Genomic DNA, 18342 nt, shown 5'->3' with positions numbered 1-18342 from the left:
AGGCCAAGCAAGCGGGGAAGCCGATCTGTGCTGGCGAGCACACTCATCCGAGCCACGTTTGGGAGTTTACAGAGGCTTAGCGGGTGTAGAGCGTGGCGTCGTCAGAGCAAGGTGGATGTGGGCTTCAGGGCAAGGCCCAGGCAGCGTCCTGAGCAGCCTGCACTGTGGCCAGGTCAGCTGTGTCTCCCAGGGCGGGCCCAGAACAGGTGCAGGCTGACACACAGCACACATGTCCAGGGAGGAAAACCACGTAAAAGTGGAAAGGGGCTCAGTATCATTTTAATATTGTGTAAGTTTTGCTTCTAAAAATTTAAATATTTCTCTGTGTATAGATCCTAAAACGCCAGGAAGACTGCCTGGCGGAGCCAGACTCGAAGCACCCTCCTGTGGGCCCTGGGCCGGCAGCTTTAGCCTTTACTCCCTGGAGCAGGGGCTGAGGGGACACAGAGGGCAGCTGGGACACAGTTGTGGGGGCCTGGCCGCCCCATTTCCTGAGCAAATGAAACACACCCGCCCGTGCCCCGGGCCTCCACAGCCACCCGGGTTCCCGCCAGGGACCGGGTCAGAGGCGGAGCAGGACCAGGTTCTCTGTAGCTGCAGATGCTGGTCCAGGCGCTCCCTTGGAGGGAGCTGGCGCGTCCACCCTGCCCTCACGGCCCACAGAGCAGGCACCCTCGGGGGTGCCCCGCTCCTCCTCGGGGGGTCCCTGCCGGCCCCGGCCCTGCAGTCTCTGCTGCCGCTCCTGTGCCTGGCGGGCACGGCTGGCGATGGCGCGCACACGGCTCTGGCTGCGTGAGGATGAGCGCCGCAGAAAACCAGGGCCCCCTGCCACCCCGTCCCCGGCTGCACCCAGGCTGGTGGGAGATGTGATATCTCCCGCTTGCTGGAAGACCGTGAGCCAGCGTAGCTGCTCCGTCAGGATGTCCCGCCTCGCCCCTGGCCCCAACACCCGCTGCGCCCCTTGCGGGAGGCCCAGGCTGTGGAAACCACCCTCAGAACTGGGGGCAAAGTCATCTGCAGTGAGGTCCCCCAGGCTCTTGGACTTGGCAGCCACCGGGCAGTCCTGCAGGCTCCCCAGGGAGAGGCGGCCCCAGGGTGGCCGGAGCGGGAGGCCGGGCATCCGTGGAGCCAGGGGCCTGGGCCGCGGGTCCTCAGGCGTGGGAGGCCGCTGGCCTGCAGCCCGCAGGTTAGGGTTGGATTTGCTCTTGGTCACTGGTGGCAGGTCTGGGCGGGCAGCTGAAGGCAAGTGGGGCCTGGGGGGCAGGCGTCCCACAGGGCCTCCGGCGAGACACTCTCGGCTATGGCCCAGGCCCAAACTGGGCAGGGAGAGGTCGATGACAGTGTCACTAGATGACATGCTGGAAGAGGAAGAAACACTGTCTCGGTGGCCATGTGGCTCCAGCCGCTGCCACAGCCGGTCACTGCCTGTGGCGTCGGAGTACACGGCAGGGGCCGGGAAGGGCCCAGCCAGGGGCTCTGTGGGCACCTGCCCCTCACTCTTCACTCTTCTAATCGTGAGCAGGGGGCCCAGGGTCCGGGGCTGGTTTCTGCCGTCCGTCTGGCTACCAGGGGCCCCCTCGCATGCCTCGCCAGGGCCCCTGCCATGGCACGGCCTCGGCCTGCTGTCTCGGGGCTCCTCAGGGTCCTCTGGGGGGCTTGCCACATTGGTTCCGGGTCCAGTGGGACACGGGGGCCATTCCTGAGAAGAGTTGGTGGGGATGGCCACTGGTGGCGGGGGGCCGGGGCCTGGGGCAGGCTCCTCGGCAATGGTCTCCAGGCTGCACGGTGCAGGGAGCGGCCGCTGTGCAGAGAGGGGGCGGGTGTCTGTGAGGAGGTGGGGGGAGTGAGAGAGAGAGGGAGACAGTGAGAGAGGCGGGGGGAGAGTCGGATCAGGGTGGAGTCCCCAGTGCCCGGCCCCCACCCTGAGGCATCCCCGGCACACTCTGTGCCCCCACCCTGCTGCTGGCACGGCACAGTCCACGCCCTGTGCCACACACAGGGCCCTCCTGGGACTGGGACAGCAGGGATACGGGGGCTGGGCCCCGTTACCTGTCGCTCGTGCTCTCAGTTCCTAACTACGGAGGCAGCGTGGGTGGGGGCAGAAAGGAAAGCTCTGTCAGGGGGCTGGCTGGAGGGGCGGGGTGGGGAGGGCAGGGCAGGCTCCCTGTCTGTCCCTCCCTCCAGGCTATGGCGATGTCCTCACAGTGGGACGTCTCAGCCCAAAGCAACAAGACTCAGGGCCCAGGGAGTCCCCTCCACGAAGGCATCCTGGGCACACAAGGCGCCCTGCGACTGCACCACATCAGGCTACCCGGTAGGGACCCCTGGAGCCTGCCCTGGGGGAGGCAGGAACAGGATGGGAAGTGGCCCCGAGTCCCAGGAGGGGCATCAGGGGCCATGCCGGTCGCCAGCCCGGGAGGCAAGTTTGGGGAAGCGCCCAGCGGGAGGGCCCAGCCCGTTGGGCCGCGAACCAGCTCCACCCGAGTCCCAGGGCCTCAAGGTCACACAGGAGGGCTGGGGCTACAGGCCACAGGCAAGCCAAGGGAGCAGAGTGCCACGGAGACAGAGCCACGAGCACACGGGGCGACGCTGTCCACACAGAAGCAGCAGCAGGTGACCCAGGTCCAGCCATGCCAGGGGCGTGCGGAAGGACCGCGCAGGGCAGGAGGGCGGGCTTACCGGCGGAGAACATGGGGGATTTTCTCCTGATAGCCTCCAGCTTTTGAGCAAACAAGGCACTCATCTCTCCCTGCAGGGCCCCCGGCTGCCTGCAGGTGCCCTCGGGCCAGTGGGCCCCCACTTCGGGGCTGCCCGGGCTGTCTGGGCTGCTGGCGTCGGAGGACATGGAGCCGCTACCTCCTGGACCCTGCCCCCAGGCCCCAGGACCCTTGTGGGCCTCTGTGCTTCTCCCCGAGAGAGCTCGAGGGTCCAGGCCGCTGCAGGGGCCCCCCACCGAGTCCTCGAGGGCCTGGGGCTGCTGGCGAATGGCGGCATGCCTGCTGGCCGGCCCCGGGCCGGGTGGCCGCTCCCTCCACAGGCCCTCGGTGTTCACGCCAGCGCAGGATCCCACCACGCACTTCATGCACGTAGCGGCCATCCCAGCAGGCCCCGGGCCCTCTGGGGCACGCGGGGGCTGCACACGCACCGGGCTCTTCTCTGTCATCACAGCTGGCGCCTTACCTCGGGGGCTGCCACTGCTGGGCCCCTCCTGGGCCGGGGCTTCCGGAGCAGGGCCAGGGCTGGGGGGCACCATGTCGTCTGCCGCCCCCTTGGAGCCCACGTCCTGCGTGCCCAGGACCAGCTCCGGAAAGCCCTTGCGGCCCGGCTTCTGACTCTTGGTCGGGGCGCTGGCCGTGCGCCGCAGGAGCCGCTGGCTAACGGAGGGCCGGGCCAGGGGCCGGCCAGCAGCATGACTGTCCAGCGAGCTGGGCTTTGGGCCTCGGAGGAAGAGGCCTTTTAGGCCCAGAGCCTGCTTGACCTGCAAGAGAGGGAGCCCACATAGCTGGTGCCAGGGCGCCCAGCCCAGCTGCCGATGCACCCCAGGGCCAGCTCTCCAGACCGCGCCACAGACAGGTCTTGGTGCGAGGGGCCAGCTGCCTTGGGCTGTGTGTGTGGACACACCAGGGCCTTCAGGAGCAGGGTCCCTGGGGCAGCTCTGCTGGGACAGTGACTGCTGCAGATCTGAGGACAGATGGTGCCCCCACCCTCCGGCAGAACCTGCCCCTGCCAAGGTGTGCAGGGCCTGTGGGGCCCTTGAGGCGCACAGAGAGAAGGTCCTTTCCCCCAGAGGAGAGACCTCGAGCCTGGCCCTGGCCCACCGCAGCCTGCAACTGCCCGGAGGCCGGCAGCCCCAGGTCTGGCAGGGGCACTGGTGTAGAGCCAGAGACAGGAGAGAGTAGAATCCCAGGTCTCCCTGCTTGCATCTGCCCTGCCCTCAGGAGTAGCCAGGTGCAGATGGAGGCCTGCTTGCCCAGCCCCTGTCCTGCCCACTCCCATGGCAAAGCTCCTGCCCAGGGAGGTGCCACCTCTTCCAGGAAGCCTTCCTGAACTGTCCTGGGCAGCCTTTTCCGATCTTGCCGTCCTCTGCCCTGTGAGCCCCCAAGGCCCACAGCTGGCTTGCTGCCCCTTGAGCCCTGCCAAGATGGGCTTAGGCTCCCCGCCTACCAGCACCAGGCCACAGCCAGTCTTCCCAGACAGCTGGGCCCAGGAGGTCCCTGCCTGAGCGGAGCGGCTGGTGAGAGCGAGGCAGCTGCCTCTCCAGGGTGCCGGGGCCAGAGGGGCCCTCACATACCAGATACCCCGAGACTGGCAGCACCCACCGAGCCCCCATGACGAGCCGTGCTCGGGCACAGAGCGGCCCAGGCCCCCACGTGGGTCACCCCCTGCAGGGGTGCCTCTGGGCAGATGCGTTCAGATGGTCAGCACTTGAATCAGCTTCCTGATTCAAGATCCCAAATCCACGCAATTTGGTCACAGTGGCCGGGAAGCCATTTAGAAGCAGATCCGGGATTCCGGCTCAAGCACCAGCCTCGGGGGTGCCCTCATCCAGGCACTGGGCGTGGTTGGCAAAGACAGAGAGGGAGCAGGAGGGGGACTCAGAACCAGCGGCCTGAGGGGCCGAGGTGGGGGCACCAGAGAGAAGGAGGGAGGCGGGAGGGTACAGCGGGGGCTCCAGCAGGCTCCCCACCAGGGCAGGGACTGAGCGAGGGGAGGGAGGACTGAGGGACGGGAGGCCGGGAGAAGGCGGCCGCCCAGCTGAACCCTGGATCTGCCTCGTAAATGCCGCTCTGGCTGGGGATGGCCAGGGCCCCCAGAACCATGTCATGATCCATGTCACATGAGCGACAGTCTCCAAATGCTACTAGGAGTCACAGATGCTAATGGGCACGGCCTGGCATGCAGGGGCGGCGGGCAGCACTGTCCCGCGCGCCGGGTACCTTCAAGGCTCCTAACGGAGCTGCGCTTCTAAAAGTAGACTGTGGCCATAGAGAAGCCAACTGCAAGACCAAAGAGACAGAGGGCGGGTGAGGCGGCCACGGCAGCCGCGGGGGGAGCCCCGAGGCCTGGGGGTGAGGAGTGGCTGGGTGGGAGATGGCGGGGGCCGGACGGCACCGCTGGGCCTGAGAGCATGGCAGGAGAGAGTCAGGGTTGGGCCTGGGCAGGCTGCCCATGCTGTGTGTGCAGCTACAGCCAGCAGGACCCAGAGGGCACTGGCCCCAGCTGAGAGTCAGGGCTGCCAACTCTGCAGGGCAGCAGGGCCAGCACCACGACCCCCTCCTGCAGAAGCTGAGGCTGGGGGACACACATGCTGGGTGTGGAGTCACAGGTAAATCCCGGGCAGCTGCCTTCCACGTGACGCCAAGAAGTGGAGGGATAGGGGTGAGCGAGGGGAGGGCCACCACTCGATCCATGCTGAGAAGCCAGGTGGCCACACTGTGGGGTGAGGCCTGCGAGGCCCCCAAGAGTGTCTGAGACAGGCATTGGTGGCACAGGGCAGAGCAAGGCACAGGGCACTGGGGCCCCGCATTGCCCAAGACTCCCACAACCAGCCCTGGGGTCAGAGGTGAGCACTGATGGCTCACGAGCCAGGCCCCCCAACACCCCATCTTGCAGGTAGAGAAGCAGAGGCCTGGAGAAGGGACCCTAGGCCTCACTGCCTCAGCTCAGGAGCCAGCCCTGGGGACACATGGGGGGGGTATGGGACAAGGGCTGGTACCGCCCGTCCCCATGATGGCCAGTGGCCAGGGGTGACACTCACCTTACCGCTGATGTCACTGACAGCCACGTGCACAAAGATGGAGGCCTCTTCCATCCCCTCCAGGTACACGTGCCGGTAGCCTGGAGCAGCATGGGTCAGTGGGGTCATGAGGTGTCAGCCTCCCAGGGCCCCCACCTGCTCTGCCCCCCACCAGCCCACTCTACTTAAAGGTCTCAAGACCCCAAATACAGCCAACAAGCCCAGGCCGGGGATCTCTGCCTCCTGTGGGTGCAGTACTAACCCTCACCTCCTCCAGGAAGCCCACTGGCATTGCACCAGCCTGTAGGGACCTCTTCCTAGGGGTGACCTCTTCTGCACAGGCTGCGCCCCAGCCCGACCTGCAGAGCCCCAGGCTGGCTCTCGTCTGGTCCTCAGCACCCTTCCTGAGGCTGACCTCTCCCCTACAGGCCATAGGCCATGCCTCAGCCTGACCTGCAGAGCCCCAGGCCGGCCCTCCTCCTGTCCTCAGCTCCTGTCTCTTTGGCGCCCAGCCCAAGCCCACCCACACAGGTGCTGACCCGCAGGGGAAAGTGTGTCTGCCCTGCCCCGGGACCTCAGCCAGGGGGGCACCATGTCCACCCCTGCCCACCTGGCATCATGCTGCTGAAGGCCAGCGTCCTCTGGCCAATGAAGTCACGCCCGATGGGGTCGTGGTCCCAGACGAGGAATCGGACCAGCGCGATCTCCGGCATGTGCACCGTGAACACCAGGGTCTCCTCCCAGGTGGGGTTGAACCCTGGAGGCAGCGCCAGGAGGAGTGTCCCACGGGCAGGGCCAGCCCAGCATGGCCCCAGCCTGGCGGCCTCCGGCCCACCAGTGTCACTCCTGCTTCCTGTGCTGTCCACCCACAGGGATTGGCGCCTGGGAGTGTCAGCAAGGGAGTCCTGGGGAGCAGCTGGCACAGCAGGCAGCCCTGACCCTCCTGCCTCAGGCTGCCGTCAGCGGTGTGACCGTGGTGCCGGGGTCTGCCTGCAGGGCACACCACCCTCCCGGACGAGCAGGCCCTGTCGCCCACCCCGGCCCTGCCATGGCCCGAGCCTTACCGTTGTCATCCACCACGCGGGTCTGCTCCCTGCTACAGTCCACCGGGAGCCCGATGACCTCCACCTCCACAAAGGGGTCGATGATCTGGGGCACAGGCGCGGGGTGAATCGGGCCACCGCCATGCCTGCCCGTCCCACCCCACCCCCACCCCACCCGCCTGTGCAGGGCAGGCCCCTACCTCCCCGCGGTCCCCCAGCATGGAGTCGCGAGGCTTGGGGAGCTGCTGGCCACTGATGATCCGGAGCACCAGCTGCTTCTTGAGCTGCCCGGGCAAGGGGTCCTCCGAGTTGGGGTTGAACATACCTGAGAGGGTGTCAGGCATGGGGTCAGTGGCTCAGCCCTTGGCAGGACCCCCACTGGCTGGCACACAGCTGCCAACAGCCCCCTCCCAGCTCCCACCTAGGAGACTGGAGCCAGTGCCAGGTGGAGGGAGGGGACAGCAGTGCAGTGAGGGTGCCTCGGAGGGCAGGTGCAGCAGGCCCAGTGTGGGTCACTTTTGTGGCCACCACAGCACGTGGGACAGAGCCCAGGCCTCCCACGGGTGAGCCAAGGAGGTCACACGGCTTCTAGGGGTGGGTCTGGGTCCCTGGGGGTATGTGGGGTGGGGCCTCTGGTGGCAGTGCCCTGGGGCCCCTTCAGCGTGAGAACTCTGAGGAGGACAAGCCAAGGGCAGAGGTGGGAGAGGAGCCAGGGCCACATGGGCAAGCTGGAACTCATCCACAGCAGACAAAATGGAGGGGAGGAGGTTCCGGAGGTTCCTTCAAATGCCCAGCCCAGTCCCAGGTCCTGAGATCCAAAGATGGGCTGGGCACAGGGGGCTGGGTCGCTGGCACTGGGCCCCCCTCAGGCAAGTCCTGCCATGAATCCCACATGGGGCCCAGGCTCCTGAATTCTCCATCCCTGGATTCCTGCAGAGCTGGACCATTGTTTGCAACCCCAGCAAGGACGGTGCCCCCGCCCACCTCCCCAGTGCCCCCGCCCACCGCCCACCTCCCCTGGGAGCTTCATCCCAGCCTGATCCTTCAGGGGACCTTGACAAAGGTGCCCACCCCCTTGCCAGCCTGTGGGGCTCCGATCTCTGTTCTGGGGACACCCGGGAGGCCCGTCCAAGCCCTGAGCGTCCAAGCGCCTCACCCTGGCACATACACTCGGGCTTCAGTATGTAGCCACAGCCGCCGTTGGCACTGAACTTGGCTCGGTTCAGCTGCAGCATCCGCCCCTCTGACTGGTAGTTCAGGGCAACTGTGAGGGGACATAAGGCTGCCCCAGTTGGCACCTGACCTTCCAGGCGTGTCACCCCCGCCTCCCACCACCACACACCAGCACCCCCTGCACAGCTGCTGCCAGTCCGCCGTCTGCCCCTCGTCCCCCTGATATGAGTGGTGACCCAAGGCCTCCACCTGTGCAGGACTGGGGCCTGACATCCTGAAGGGACGTCCCCGGGGCCAGTGCTGCCAGCCTTGAGGCAGGTGTCCCTGGGACCGCGGGGACGGACCTGCACCACCTCTCCTACAGCCCCCGAGGTCTTAGGGGCCATGCCCCAGTGCCAGCCCAGGGTCAGTGTCGGCCTGGTGTGGGCAGCAGGCCTCGGGGGTGTGGAGGCTTCAAGGGCGAGGGAGCCCAGCCTAGAACCAAGGCCCCAGCGGGTCCCTGCTCACCCCTCAGGTTTGAGGGACCGTCTGAGCTGAGCCCTCCCACAGCCCCCAGCACGCTGTGCCCGCACCCACCCATCTGGCAGCCGGCGTTCCAGAAGGGCTGCGGGTTGTAGTTGCTGGAGTCCACGCGGTAGGAGGAGGGGTAGATGCGGGACAGCTGCTGCTGGTTGAAGCGCAGGAACTGCGCCGGCTTCTGCTGCAGGATCTGCTGGGCCCTGGTCTCGCTGAAGGACGACACCTGCCAGCTGGATGCCGCTGTGGCACCGGGGGCCAGACGTCAGATGCCGAGTCCTGAGCTCGCCCGGCGCCCCGCAGCGTAGCAGGGGTGGGGGACAGGGAGGCCTCCGCCCGTGGGCCCCGGTCCCCGAGCCTCTCACCCTCCACCTCTATGTCGTGGGTGGCCACGGACTTGGTGTACTTCACCAGGTCGGAGAGGGCCCGGGACAGCTGCATGGTCTTCTTCTGCCGTGCCGTCCTGTGGCAGGTGGCAGGGGGTGAGCACCCCTCCCATTCAGGACCAGCCTGGCACCCGGCTCCGTGAGACGGGCTCCAGGGCTCGGGCAGGTTCGTTAATTCATGCGGCAGCCCCTGGACCCTCAGAGACAGACCCCAGACTGGGCCGCAGGCCACGGAGACCTGAGTTCGGGCAGGACATGGGCGGGCTCGGAGTTACCAGCAGGTGCCAAGGCCCCGGGCACCATGTGTGTGTGCAGAGGAGGACGTGGCCTGCCAAGCGTGGCAGGGGTGGGGGCTTCTGGAAGATTCTGAGCAGGGACAGCTAGGGTCGGGGCCTGGGTCTGGCCTGGAATCCCTATGTGGAGAGAAGGCCAGGGGTCCAAGGGGTCCCCCGGGTTGCCCAGGCATGTCGATCAGATGTGTGCTCAGGGCAGAGCCTGGCTGGCACATGGATGGGATGGGCGAGGGCTGTGCCCAGGCGATGGGCGTGGAAGAGCCGTTGGGGGATGGAAGTGACAGAAGGGAGTGGCCAGTGGGGGAGCCCATGGTGGAGGAGGGGCGGGAGCACCTTGCTGGGTCTGTAGGTCTGAGCCCCAGAAGAGACCCCAGACAGTGCTGAGGGAAGCCTCAGACACGGGGCCTGGGCCTTGAATCCGGCTTGGCTGGACTGGAAGCAGGGAGCCACTTCATGGCACGGGGCATTTGATGCCCCTGTGGAGGGCATGAGGCTGGGGGCCTCGGAGGAGGAGGAGCTGAGGACTGAGACCAGCCCGGCAGCATTGGGGCCTATGGGGACGTGGGCCCTCCAGCCACCTGCTTAGCTGCCCTGCCCCCACTGCCCACAGCCACCAGCCTGCCCCACACACCACACCCCACCACTTCCCACTGCTTCCAGGGGCCGGGAAAGGGGTGGGTCCTGCCCGGCTCAAGGATGGCCATTATGGGGTCACCACAAAGAAGGGGCCAGCTGGGCGAGGCCGCCGGGAGCATGCAGGCCCTCCCCATGGGGCAGGGCACCTACCCTCGGCTCTGGCCTCCTGGGGAGTCCTGGCCCTCATCCCCCTCCTCCACGCTGGCTGCCTTCTTCAGCTTGTTGCCCTTCTTCTGTGCAGAGGGCAGAGGCGTGACCTATGGGGCCGCTGGCCCAGGCCAGGCCTTGGGGAAGGCTGGGGGGTTAGGGAGGGCCTGTCCTCAGGGTCCCCCGAGGCCCACACGGCCTCCCATGTCCATCCCGCCCGGCTGTGCCTGCCAAGGCCTCCTCAGTGCCCTCTCGACCTGGTCTCCGGCGGACTCCCAGGGCGGCCACAGGTCACCTGAGCTTGGGGTGAGGGCCAGAGGAGGGAACGAGCCAGCCGGACCCCTGTTCCCACCAGCTCCCAGCCCAGGCTCCTGGCCCAGCCACTGGCACCTGCAGCTGACAGCTCAGCCCAAGACTCAGAGGGGATCCTGGGGGCTGTAGGAGACCCCTATCTGCTCTGGCTGGGGCAGGGGCTGCTGGGGCACTGGGAGCAGGGAGGACGCTGGGCCCAGATGGGGGCCCTGGGCTGGGAGCCGCGCAGGACCTTGCGCTTGGAGAAGCTTCCCACGACGAGGCGGCTGTTGCGTCTGCTGGCCCCAGTGTCCTCCCCAGACTCTGCATCCTCTTCAGCCTTGCTCTGAGTCCAAGGGAGAGACAGGGACAGGGTGAGCCCAGCCTTGAACCTGGCAGGGAGGCCGGGGCAGCTCCCTGGTGGCCCCAGGAGGCCTCCCTCAAGAGGTGGACTCGAGCGAGGCCTGGGGGGTGGAAAGGCAGGGCGGGCCGGGTTGGGGAGCCCCCGAGGCTGCTGTTTGCAGTCCACCCTGGGACAGAGGCAGCTGCTGGCAGGAAGGCCCTGGGAGGCAAGCCCGTGGGGGGACATTCACTCACGCTGCCTCGGTCTCCCTCCTGTGTTGTCTTAAACTCATTAAGTTCCCAATTCTGAATTTCTTCCCCACCAGTGGAGACTGCGTGATAAATGCATTTGTGTGTCTGGGACACTCCTCGGCCGGGACTGCTTACGAAACCCTTTTACGAGCATCCCTCAGCCCCGCTGCCCGGGCCTCTTCCCACAGCACGCAGGTATCACCTCGTCACACAAACAGCTCCAGGTGGGCGCTCCCTGAGGCGGGCTCTGAGCCGGGAACCCCAGGACGCCACCGTGAGCCTTCCGATTGCTCCACAAGCAGCAGGCACAACCGGGGCTCCGCTCCTCGCCCCCGCCCAACCCAGGGCTGCATCCAAAGTGCTCATTCATCCCAAAGCTCCTTCCCGACGGAGCCACCTCGAGCCCTGCGGCCCCTTCCACAGACAACCCCAAAGCTTTGCCCAGCTCTGCTCAGGAGGGTCTCCCACCCCTCATCCTGCCCCCACCCATGGAGGGGTTGCTTTCTTTCAAACGCCACGAAGCCGTGGGCCTGCAGCAGGGTCCCTGTTAGGGGCTTCGACCAGAGGCAGACACGGCGCCCACCCACGGCCACACCCACACCTCTGGACACATCCCTGCCACACCCACAGCACACGCGCCTCACACACCCACGGATGCTCCCATGACCACAGACACGTGGCACTCAGCCGTGCCATAGCCAACAGCGCCTCCTGCTCCCCGGCCTCACCAGCCTGGACCGGCGCCTGCCTGGACACTTCCTCGCTGGGCGCATTGGAAATCAGGACACACGTCATGGCAGGCCCCATGCCAGGCGGCCTCTCAGTCCTGCAGACGTGGCTGTGGAGCTCCTGCCAGCCTCGCTGTGCTCTGCGTACCTTGGCCTGGGTGTGTGCCCTGCCCTTCCTTCACCCTCACAGGGAGCCACGATAGGATCGGATGGCCCTTCCCATGGCCCAGAGCGGCCAACGGGCCTTCCCATTCCCAGGTGGCACTGGCCGGAGCCCAAGGCCCCGTGTGCACCGCGGCAGAAGGCTCCCGGGTTGTTCAGGCCCTGCTGGCTTGGAGGTACTCCTCTCTCTCCACCTCCAGCAAAGCCAGCCCCAGTTTCCTCTTAATTTATTGATGCCACGGCTGCTGGGAGAGGCATTGGGAGCCAGATTCACAGCACGCCTGGGGGCAGTTGGAGCCACCATGGTTCACAGCTCCTTACACATCCCCAAAATGCCGCAGTGACCAAGAGCCATGAGCGATGTCAATCCAGGCGTGACCGAGGAGAGGCATGTGCTGACCCAGGAGATGGACGGCCAGACACAGCACGTACTAGACAGCCAGACCTGCCGTCACCCCACAGGAGACAGCCACACCCAACCACGCTCCCAGGGGCTGCGGGCAGCAGAAGGCCAGGAGGGGACAGGGCCTGGATGGGGGCAGAGGGTCTCAGCCAGCAGCAGAGCCCCCAGCCCTGCCTCTGTGGGGAGAGGGTCCCTGTGGGGCGCGGCTGTTGGCAGCATAAGCACTCACTGGGCTCTGCCCAGGTCTCTGCAGGTGGGTCCCGTCCTTACCCATTCAGCTTCTCTCCCCCAGATACCCATTCCTGCTGCCCCCAGGCCTCAGGGGCCCGTGAGAAGAGCCTTGTGTCTTTAAGGTTCATGGGCAGAGGGGACGCTGCCTAGCCCAGGGGGACAGAGAGGCCCAAGTGTCCCTCGGTGGGGTGTGCCATCCCCACGACCCCCAACGCAGACACCCCCTTTGCCTGGGCCTTGCCCCCAGTGAGCCCCAGGGCTGAATGTTCCGGCCTAGCCTGGGGATCAGTCCCACCCTCTCCTGTGCCAAAGGCTCCGGGGCTCTTCTGGTGTGTGTCCGCACCCGGCAAGGAGTACATCTCACCAGGGTGGGACCTCCGATCCTCCCCCAGCCTTAGTGGCTGTGCCTGAGCCCCTCTGGCTCCTGCAGGAAGCCTTCCCTGAGCACAGGCCCCCCAGCAGCCGCTCAGACGTGAGGTCCACAGGGGACCGCTCTCCTGGACCCAAAGATGCATTTCCAGGTTTTGCACAGGTCCAGCTGGCTGCCCAGGGAGCCACAGATGGCCATCCTCCCCACCCAGACACCTCAGGATAAAAATAAAGGAGCGCCTGTCGGCTCGGGACCCGAGAGCCACCTGCACAGGGCATGTTCCTAGAGCTCTCCTTCGGTGTCAGCTGTGCCGCGTGCACTCAAGCCGTGGGTGGAAATGCAAACACCCAGGGCTAAAAATACTGGTCCTGGAAGGAAGGGGACATGGCATCCCCACCTGGCCTGGGAGAAGTCACCTCCCCACCCTCCCTGAGGGTTAGGAAAACAGCAAGGTCTCTGTGGGGACAGGCAGAGTCAGCTGGCACCATAGGGCACAGTACAGCGTGTCAGGTACCAGGAGAGTCCCCAGCACTAGCACCCAGCAGCGCTGTCCCGCTGTGGAGGGTCTTCAGGGCCCACCCACATTCCCCACCCAGCCCCACCCACTGCAGGACTGCAGGACCCGCCAGCCACGGCTCCTGGCTCCTTCAAGGGCTGCAAGGAGGTTGTGGGACCTGCCGACCCTGCCCGGCACCTCTCACCCACACACTCCACTGCGTCTGCCGTGACAACCCCCAAGGGCCATTCGCTCCACGTGGAAACTTCCCCACGTGGCCACGACCAGCTCCAGGTGGGGCATAGGCAGGGAGGGCAGTCGTGTCCCCCAGCTGGGAAGCTCCCAGGACTGGCTGGGCTTTGAGACCCCGCTGGTATGTGGGGTCTCAAAGTGTATGTATACACATACAGCATGTATGTCTGCAGGTGTGTGTACCAAAGGGTGCTGTGTGCAGATTTGTGAGTACACACACCACATGTTCCGGGGCGTTTGCCAGCCCACAGGCTGGCTGGCAGGGGGAGAACCTGTTGGCATCAGGGGTTTCACCTTTTTGGCCTCTACCTTGCGTCCGAGTTTTCCGGATGGGGACAGTGTGGAGACAGAGAAGTCGTTGGGATCCTCACAGTCCCGAATCTTCGACTCCTTGATGAGGGAATCCAGTTTCCTCTTAGCAATGTTTTCCACACGCTTTCGATTGGTGGATGCCTGTGGAGCCAGAGGCTGGCCTGTTGGCATCTGCCCCCAGCCCTGTGAGCAGTGGTGGTGATGACCCCCAGGGTCACAGCACTCCACCCACCCCAGGCTCATGGAAGGCGTGTGATTCACCTCGGGCCTGCAGGCAGCCACTGGCAGGACCGGAACCCAGGCCCACCTGATGCCACCAGCAGCATGAGGCTGCCCGAGGGCTCCCAGCAGAGCCTGTGTGGCCTCTGGCCCTGTGGCCTGGGAGGTCAGCATGCCAGCAGGCAGCACAGGGTCTGGAGTCTCACCACTGGCCGCCACGTGCCTCAGGAGATGGCAGGGCCAGAGGCAGCTTCATGCCAGCCTCCAAGTGGGACTGGATGCCCTTCCCTGCCAGTGCAGCCCTGGATGGCCCTGATGAACTTGGAACCCTTGAGGGCAGGGCCTGGGCCTTGGGGGTCAGATGTCTCGGTACCATGTTGGAGTGGGCATGAAGCTGGGAGCACAATGGAGCTGGTTTTTGCCATCACGTGGGCCACACAGAGACGCGCACCCGGGGCAGGAAGAGTGCTGCTGCCTCAGGACTTTCTAAAATGGTCGGCCACGTGGCCCAGAGCAAATCTGCTCAGTCATCTTCCCATGCCCGGCCCCTCTGGGAGAAACGGCCTTCGCCACCTCACCGCAGCATCCCCAGACCAGTGCCCAGGGGAAAGGGCACCCCCAAGCCCAGCACTGCACGGGACCCTCCCGACTGCACAGCCCCCGCCCTGGCCCTAGCGGGGACACAGTGACGGTGCTCGGTGGGGTGACTGCTGCTGGGATCCCCACATCAGGGCCAGCCTTAGAGATGGCACTGCTTGGAGGTTAGCCCAGCACTGGCCACCCAGCCTCGGGCCGGATTTGGTGGGAAAAGACCAGGGAGCTGGGCATGCCAGGTGCCAGCGGGAATGGAGTAGAGTCTGGCATGGGACCTGGCCCCCAGTGCTGCCCCCACTTGCTGAGGGGCCCAGAGGGCAGGGAACCGCAAGAGTCAGCTCAAACATGGCAGCTGAAACCGGGCACGGGCAGGCCTGTAACACAGAGGGGTGGCTGGGCAGGGAGGACCCCCCCAGGCCCTGGGCCACTGTGCACATCTGCGCTCACGTCCCTCCGTCCCGGCTGCCTCCCTTTCCAACTCGCCCCAACAGCAAGGACGGACAGCTGCTCTTGGGAGCCGCAGGCCCCACCCCCACCCGCCCTACCCCCACCCCACTCACATCCCCATTCAGGAGCTTGCAGTCATCATCAATCTCATCAGCACTGTCCTCATCAGACACCTCGCCTTCCTCCGCATCCTCGCTGATGTTGGCTGGGAGCTTCTTCCCCTGGGGGAGGAGGAGCACGATGGGAGGGGCCCTGGAGAAGACACTGGGAAGCCAGTACCCGGCACCAACAAGGAGGCGCCGGCCAAGGAGAGGGGGCTTTTCTCAAGCTCAGTTTGCAATCCCAGCCACAGGGCAGGAGCCAGACTGGCCAGTTCTCCGTGGCTGCAGCAGCGTGGAGGGAAAGGCCTGGATGTGCATGAGGAGGTCCTGAGACAGTGACCACCATGGGGAGATGGAGACCAGGCCAGGGCGCAGCCAGCCCTCAGCCTCCCAAATCTGCCCACAGATGGCATGATGCCCCCGCCTATCTGGAGCAGGGCACTAACCCAGGCCTAAGACTTGGCGTGAGCTGGTCCCAGGAGGGCAGGGGCTCACTCACCTTCACAAGGATCTTTCCCTTGAGCATCTGTGGAGAGGGGAGTGTGGTGGCATCCTCACTGCTCACAGACGACAGGTCCAGCTTGTCCCCAAGGATGTCAGTCAGGTACTGGGCCATTTTCTTCTGCTGGATGACACTGCAGTGGTTCTCGATGGACAGGATCACTGGGTACCTGTGCCCCCAAGGCAGAAGGAGCAGGATGAGGCCAGGGCCTCAGAGGACGGGTAGGCCCCATCTCTGCAAGATCCCAGGTCACCTAAACCATTGAGTGAGGAGGGGTCTTGACCAGAAACCCAGGACAGCTGTGACTACCAGCAGCTCTGGAAGGTGGCCCACCCATCAATGGCTTTGAAAAGCAACTGAGTGGGTAGGAAAGGAGCTGGGAGAATCTTAGGGGCCAGTAAACACCGTATGAGCTTCTTTCCCCAATAAGGAAAAAAACAAAGGCAACTAGAAACTCCAGGAAAACAAAAGAACATTTGAAAAAGTCATGGTTTTAAAATGATGTGGACAAAATCAAGGTGCAATGTGGAGCAACAGATAGGCTGGGAAATAGAAACTCTTTTGCCTAGATACTGGGGACACTGTCCTCTGAATGGCCTGGGGTCCTGACATTGGCCCCATAAAGAAGGAAACATAAACCTGGCACACACCATCTGGTGGAAGACAATTATTACCTGCACAGCACAGAATGGGGAGTGTAGCAGGAACTTTTAATTACAAGCTTTTCAGCTTCATTTTTAACCATTTTACTTGGACTTTTATCAAAAGGCAGTCATGATTCCTTTACAGAATGGAAGTGGCCCAGAATAAGAGAGCATGAACCAGAGCAAGAGATGAGCAAGTCATGATGAGAGGGCAGGTGGGGCGCAGGGGCACAGGGGCTCCTATCCCCACTTCTCAGGCCGGAGACTGAGGCCTGAGGCCCAGGGCCTGCAGGAGAACATTGTGCCTGCACTGATTACACCGGTCATGAGGGGCAACCCTGTCCTGAGATTCCAGCAGGCCCCTGGCTCCTCCCAGCTCATCCCTCCTCCCCCATCCCCACATGCCCTGCAATGCCCTCCCCACCTACAGACCCAGGGTTAGGGCGGGCTGAAGACTGTGACAGGAAGGGCCAGCTCTTCCAGGAGACGCCGGCTATTTCTGTTTCCTAAATCGATTTTGCTTCTCCTTCCTTCCTTTGTGCCACTAGCTACTTGCCAGTCTGCGAGCCTTGTGTAGCCAGGACTCAAAGGTAACTCAAACCGCACGGGGAGGCGGTCTTCTAATTCCAGAAACTAAATTGGATATTCTTCAACGGTGTCTACAGACTTGGCTAAGTGATGGCAAATTGAGTCTGGGTACAGAGTGGCTTCTCAGGGGTGGTAAGTGTGGGAGCCACAGCCGCCGTGAGCCCTGGCACCAGGAGGTGCCACCAGGCATGTGGGCAAGCTGCTCCTGTGAGGACCTCACTTGGACCTGCGGCCACTCCCTCCCCCATCCCTCTCTCCTCAACAAGAAATGCCAGAATGAAACCAGCCCCCTGGTCACCACAGTCACTGCCCCCGAAGAAAGGACGTGTGGGTGTGGCGGGAAGAGCCTGAACCTGGAGACCCTCCCCTGCCCACCTCTGAGCCAGACACCCAGGCCCAGCCACTCACTCATTCTTGATGAAGGCGTATTTGTTGATGGTTTCAATGACGTCTTTGAAGAGGATCTTGGAGGTCAGGGTGTAGCCATGATGCACGATGGGCTCCCCGTCAGGCCCATCCCAGCAGTCCACTGCAGGTGGGTGGACCTCGGTCAGCCCCAGGGCCTGGCCACAGTGAGCCCAGGCAGGCTGAGCTCCGGCCAGAAGGGGGCCTGTCCCATTGCTCAGTGAGGGACACAGAAGAGGCCTTCCCAGCCCCTGCCCAGAGACCCCCCCGGGGGCTCCTCAGGCACAGCCCATCTCCCACAGCAGATGCCAGCCCACAGTCTGGGGCTCACCTTCCACGCAGCGGCAGCCTGCCTGCAGGACCCAGGCGTACATGTCCACCCGTGATTGGGACATGAGCTGGTCCCCCACGAGGTAGGTGTTGTGGGACGAGGTGATGAAGTAGTGGCTCAGCGGGCGTGTCATGTCCTGGTGCACGCGGTGGTGCTCAGGGTTGAAGATGTCCCCAGCGGGGCTCCTCGTGTAGTTGGTGAAGCCTGAGGACAGCACGGCGTAGGGACCGTGTCAGCCCACCCCGGCCTCCTCTGACGGCCACCTGCCCCGACTCGACGGGACACAGAGCAGCTGTCTCGGGCCACAGGCTGGGCCCTCGTTGCCCCTCCAGCATCCCAGGACCGCCAGGCGGACGGCAGCGCCCCACTCACCATCAATGCCCAGCAGCCCCTTACTCCTGTTTTCGGGGCACGGCTCAAACTGCTCGATGATGTCCTGGCAGCTCTCCAGGGTCACAGCCGTCATCTAGGCCAGAGCAGGGGCATGAGCCCAGGGAGCCCATCCCTGGCCTGGGAGAGCCCCGACCAGCTCCCCTCACCGCTGTCCCCCATCGGCCAGCTCCCCTCACCGCTGTGCCCTGTCCATCGGCCAGCTCCCCTCACCACTGTGCCCTGTCCATCGGCCAGCTCCCCTCACCGCTGTCCCCCATCGGCCAGCTCCCCTCACCGCTGTCCCCCGTCCATCGGCCAGCTCCCCTCACCGCTGTGCCCCGTCCATCGGCCAGCTCCCCTCACCGCTGT

The 18342-nt window shown here is 64.9% G+C and overlaps 1 protein-coding gene across 17 annotated transcripts in view; it reads right to left on the bottom strand.

Moving 5' to 3' along the window:
- Nucleotides 1-251: 251 nt before the first annotated feature.
- The window catches only part of PLCH2 (phospholipase C eta 2), an 89521-nt gene continuing 71430 nt past the window's right edge, over nt 252-18342 (bottom strand). For 9 of the 17 annotated variants that reach the window (XM_037743513.1, XM_037743507.1, XM_037743511.1 and 6 more), the window contains 17 exons: nt 17974-18067; nt 17602-17805; nt 17274-17394; nt 15631-15802; nt 15144-15251; nt 13753-13911; nt 10476-10568; nt 9935-10017; nt 8835-8932; nt 8530-8712; nt 7937-8044; nt 6981-7105; nt 6802-6886; nt 6348-6494; nt 5759-5838; nt 2680-3478; nt 252-1824 (listed from right to left, as the gene is read on the bottom strand). In XM_037743513.1, coding sequence (XP_037599441.1) covers nt 563-1824; nt 2680-3478; nt 5759-5838; nt 6348-6494; nt 6802-6886; nt 6981-7105; nt 7937-8044; nt 8530-8712; nt 8835-8932; nt 9935-10017; nt 10476-10568; nt 13753-13911; nt 15144-15251; nt 15631-15802; nt 17274-17394; nt 17602-17805; nt 17974-18067 — 3921 coding nt within the window. In that variant the 3' untranslated portion in view covers nt 252-562. Of the gene's footprint in view, nt 3479-5758; nt 5839-6347; nt 6495-6801; nt 6887-6980; nt 7106-7936; nt 8045-8529; nt 8713-8834; nt 8933-9934; nt 10018-10475; nt 10569-13752; nt 13912-15143; nt 15252-15630; nt 15803-17273; nt 17395-17601; nt 17806-17973; nt 18068-18342 lie in introns of all 17 variants that reach the window. The other 8 variants (XM_017542655.2, XM_037743508.1, XM_037743509.1 and 5 more) reach the window with 8 other exon arrangements.

Source organism: Cebus imitator, unplaced genomic scaffold (assembly GCF_001604975.1).
Source record: "Cebus imitator isolate Cc_AM_T3 unplaced genomic scaffold, Cebus_imitator-1.0 Scaffold145, whole genome shotgun sequence".
Taxonomy (NCBI): domain Eukaryota; kingdom Metazoa; phylum Chordata; class Mammalia; order Primates; family Cebidae; genus Cebus; species Cebus imitator.
Note: the sequence above shows the minus strand (reverse complement) of the source record. Positions and strands in the feature narration are given on the sequence as shown.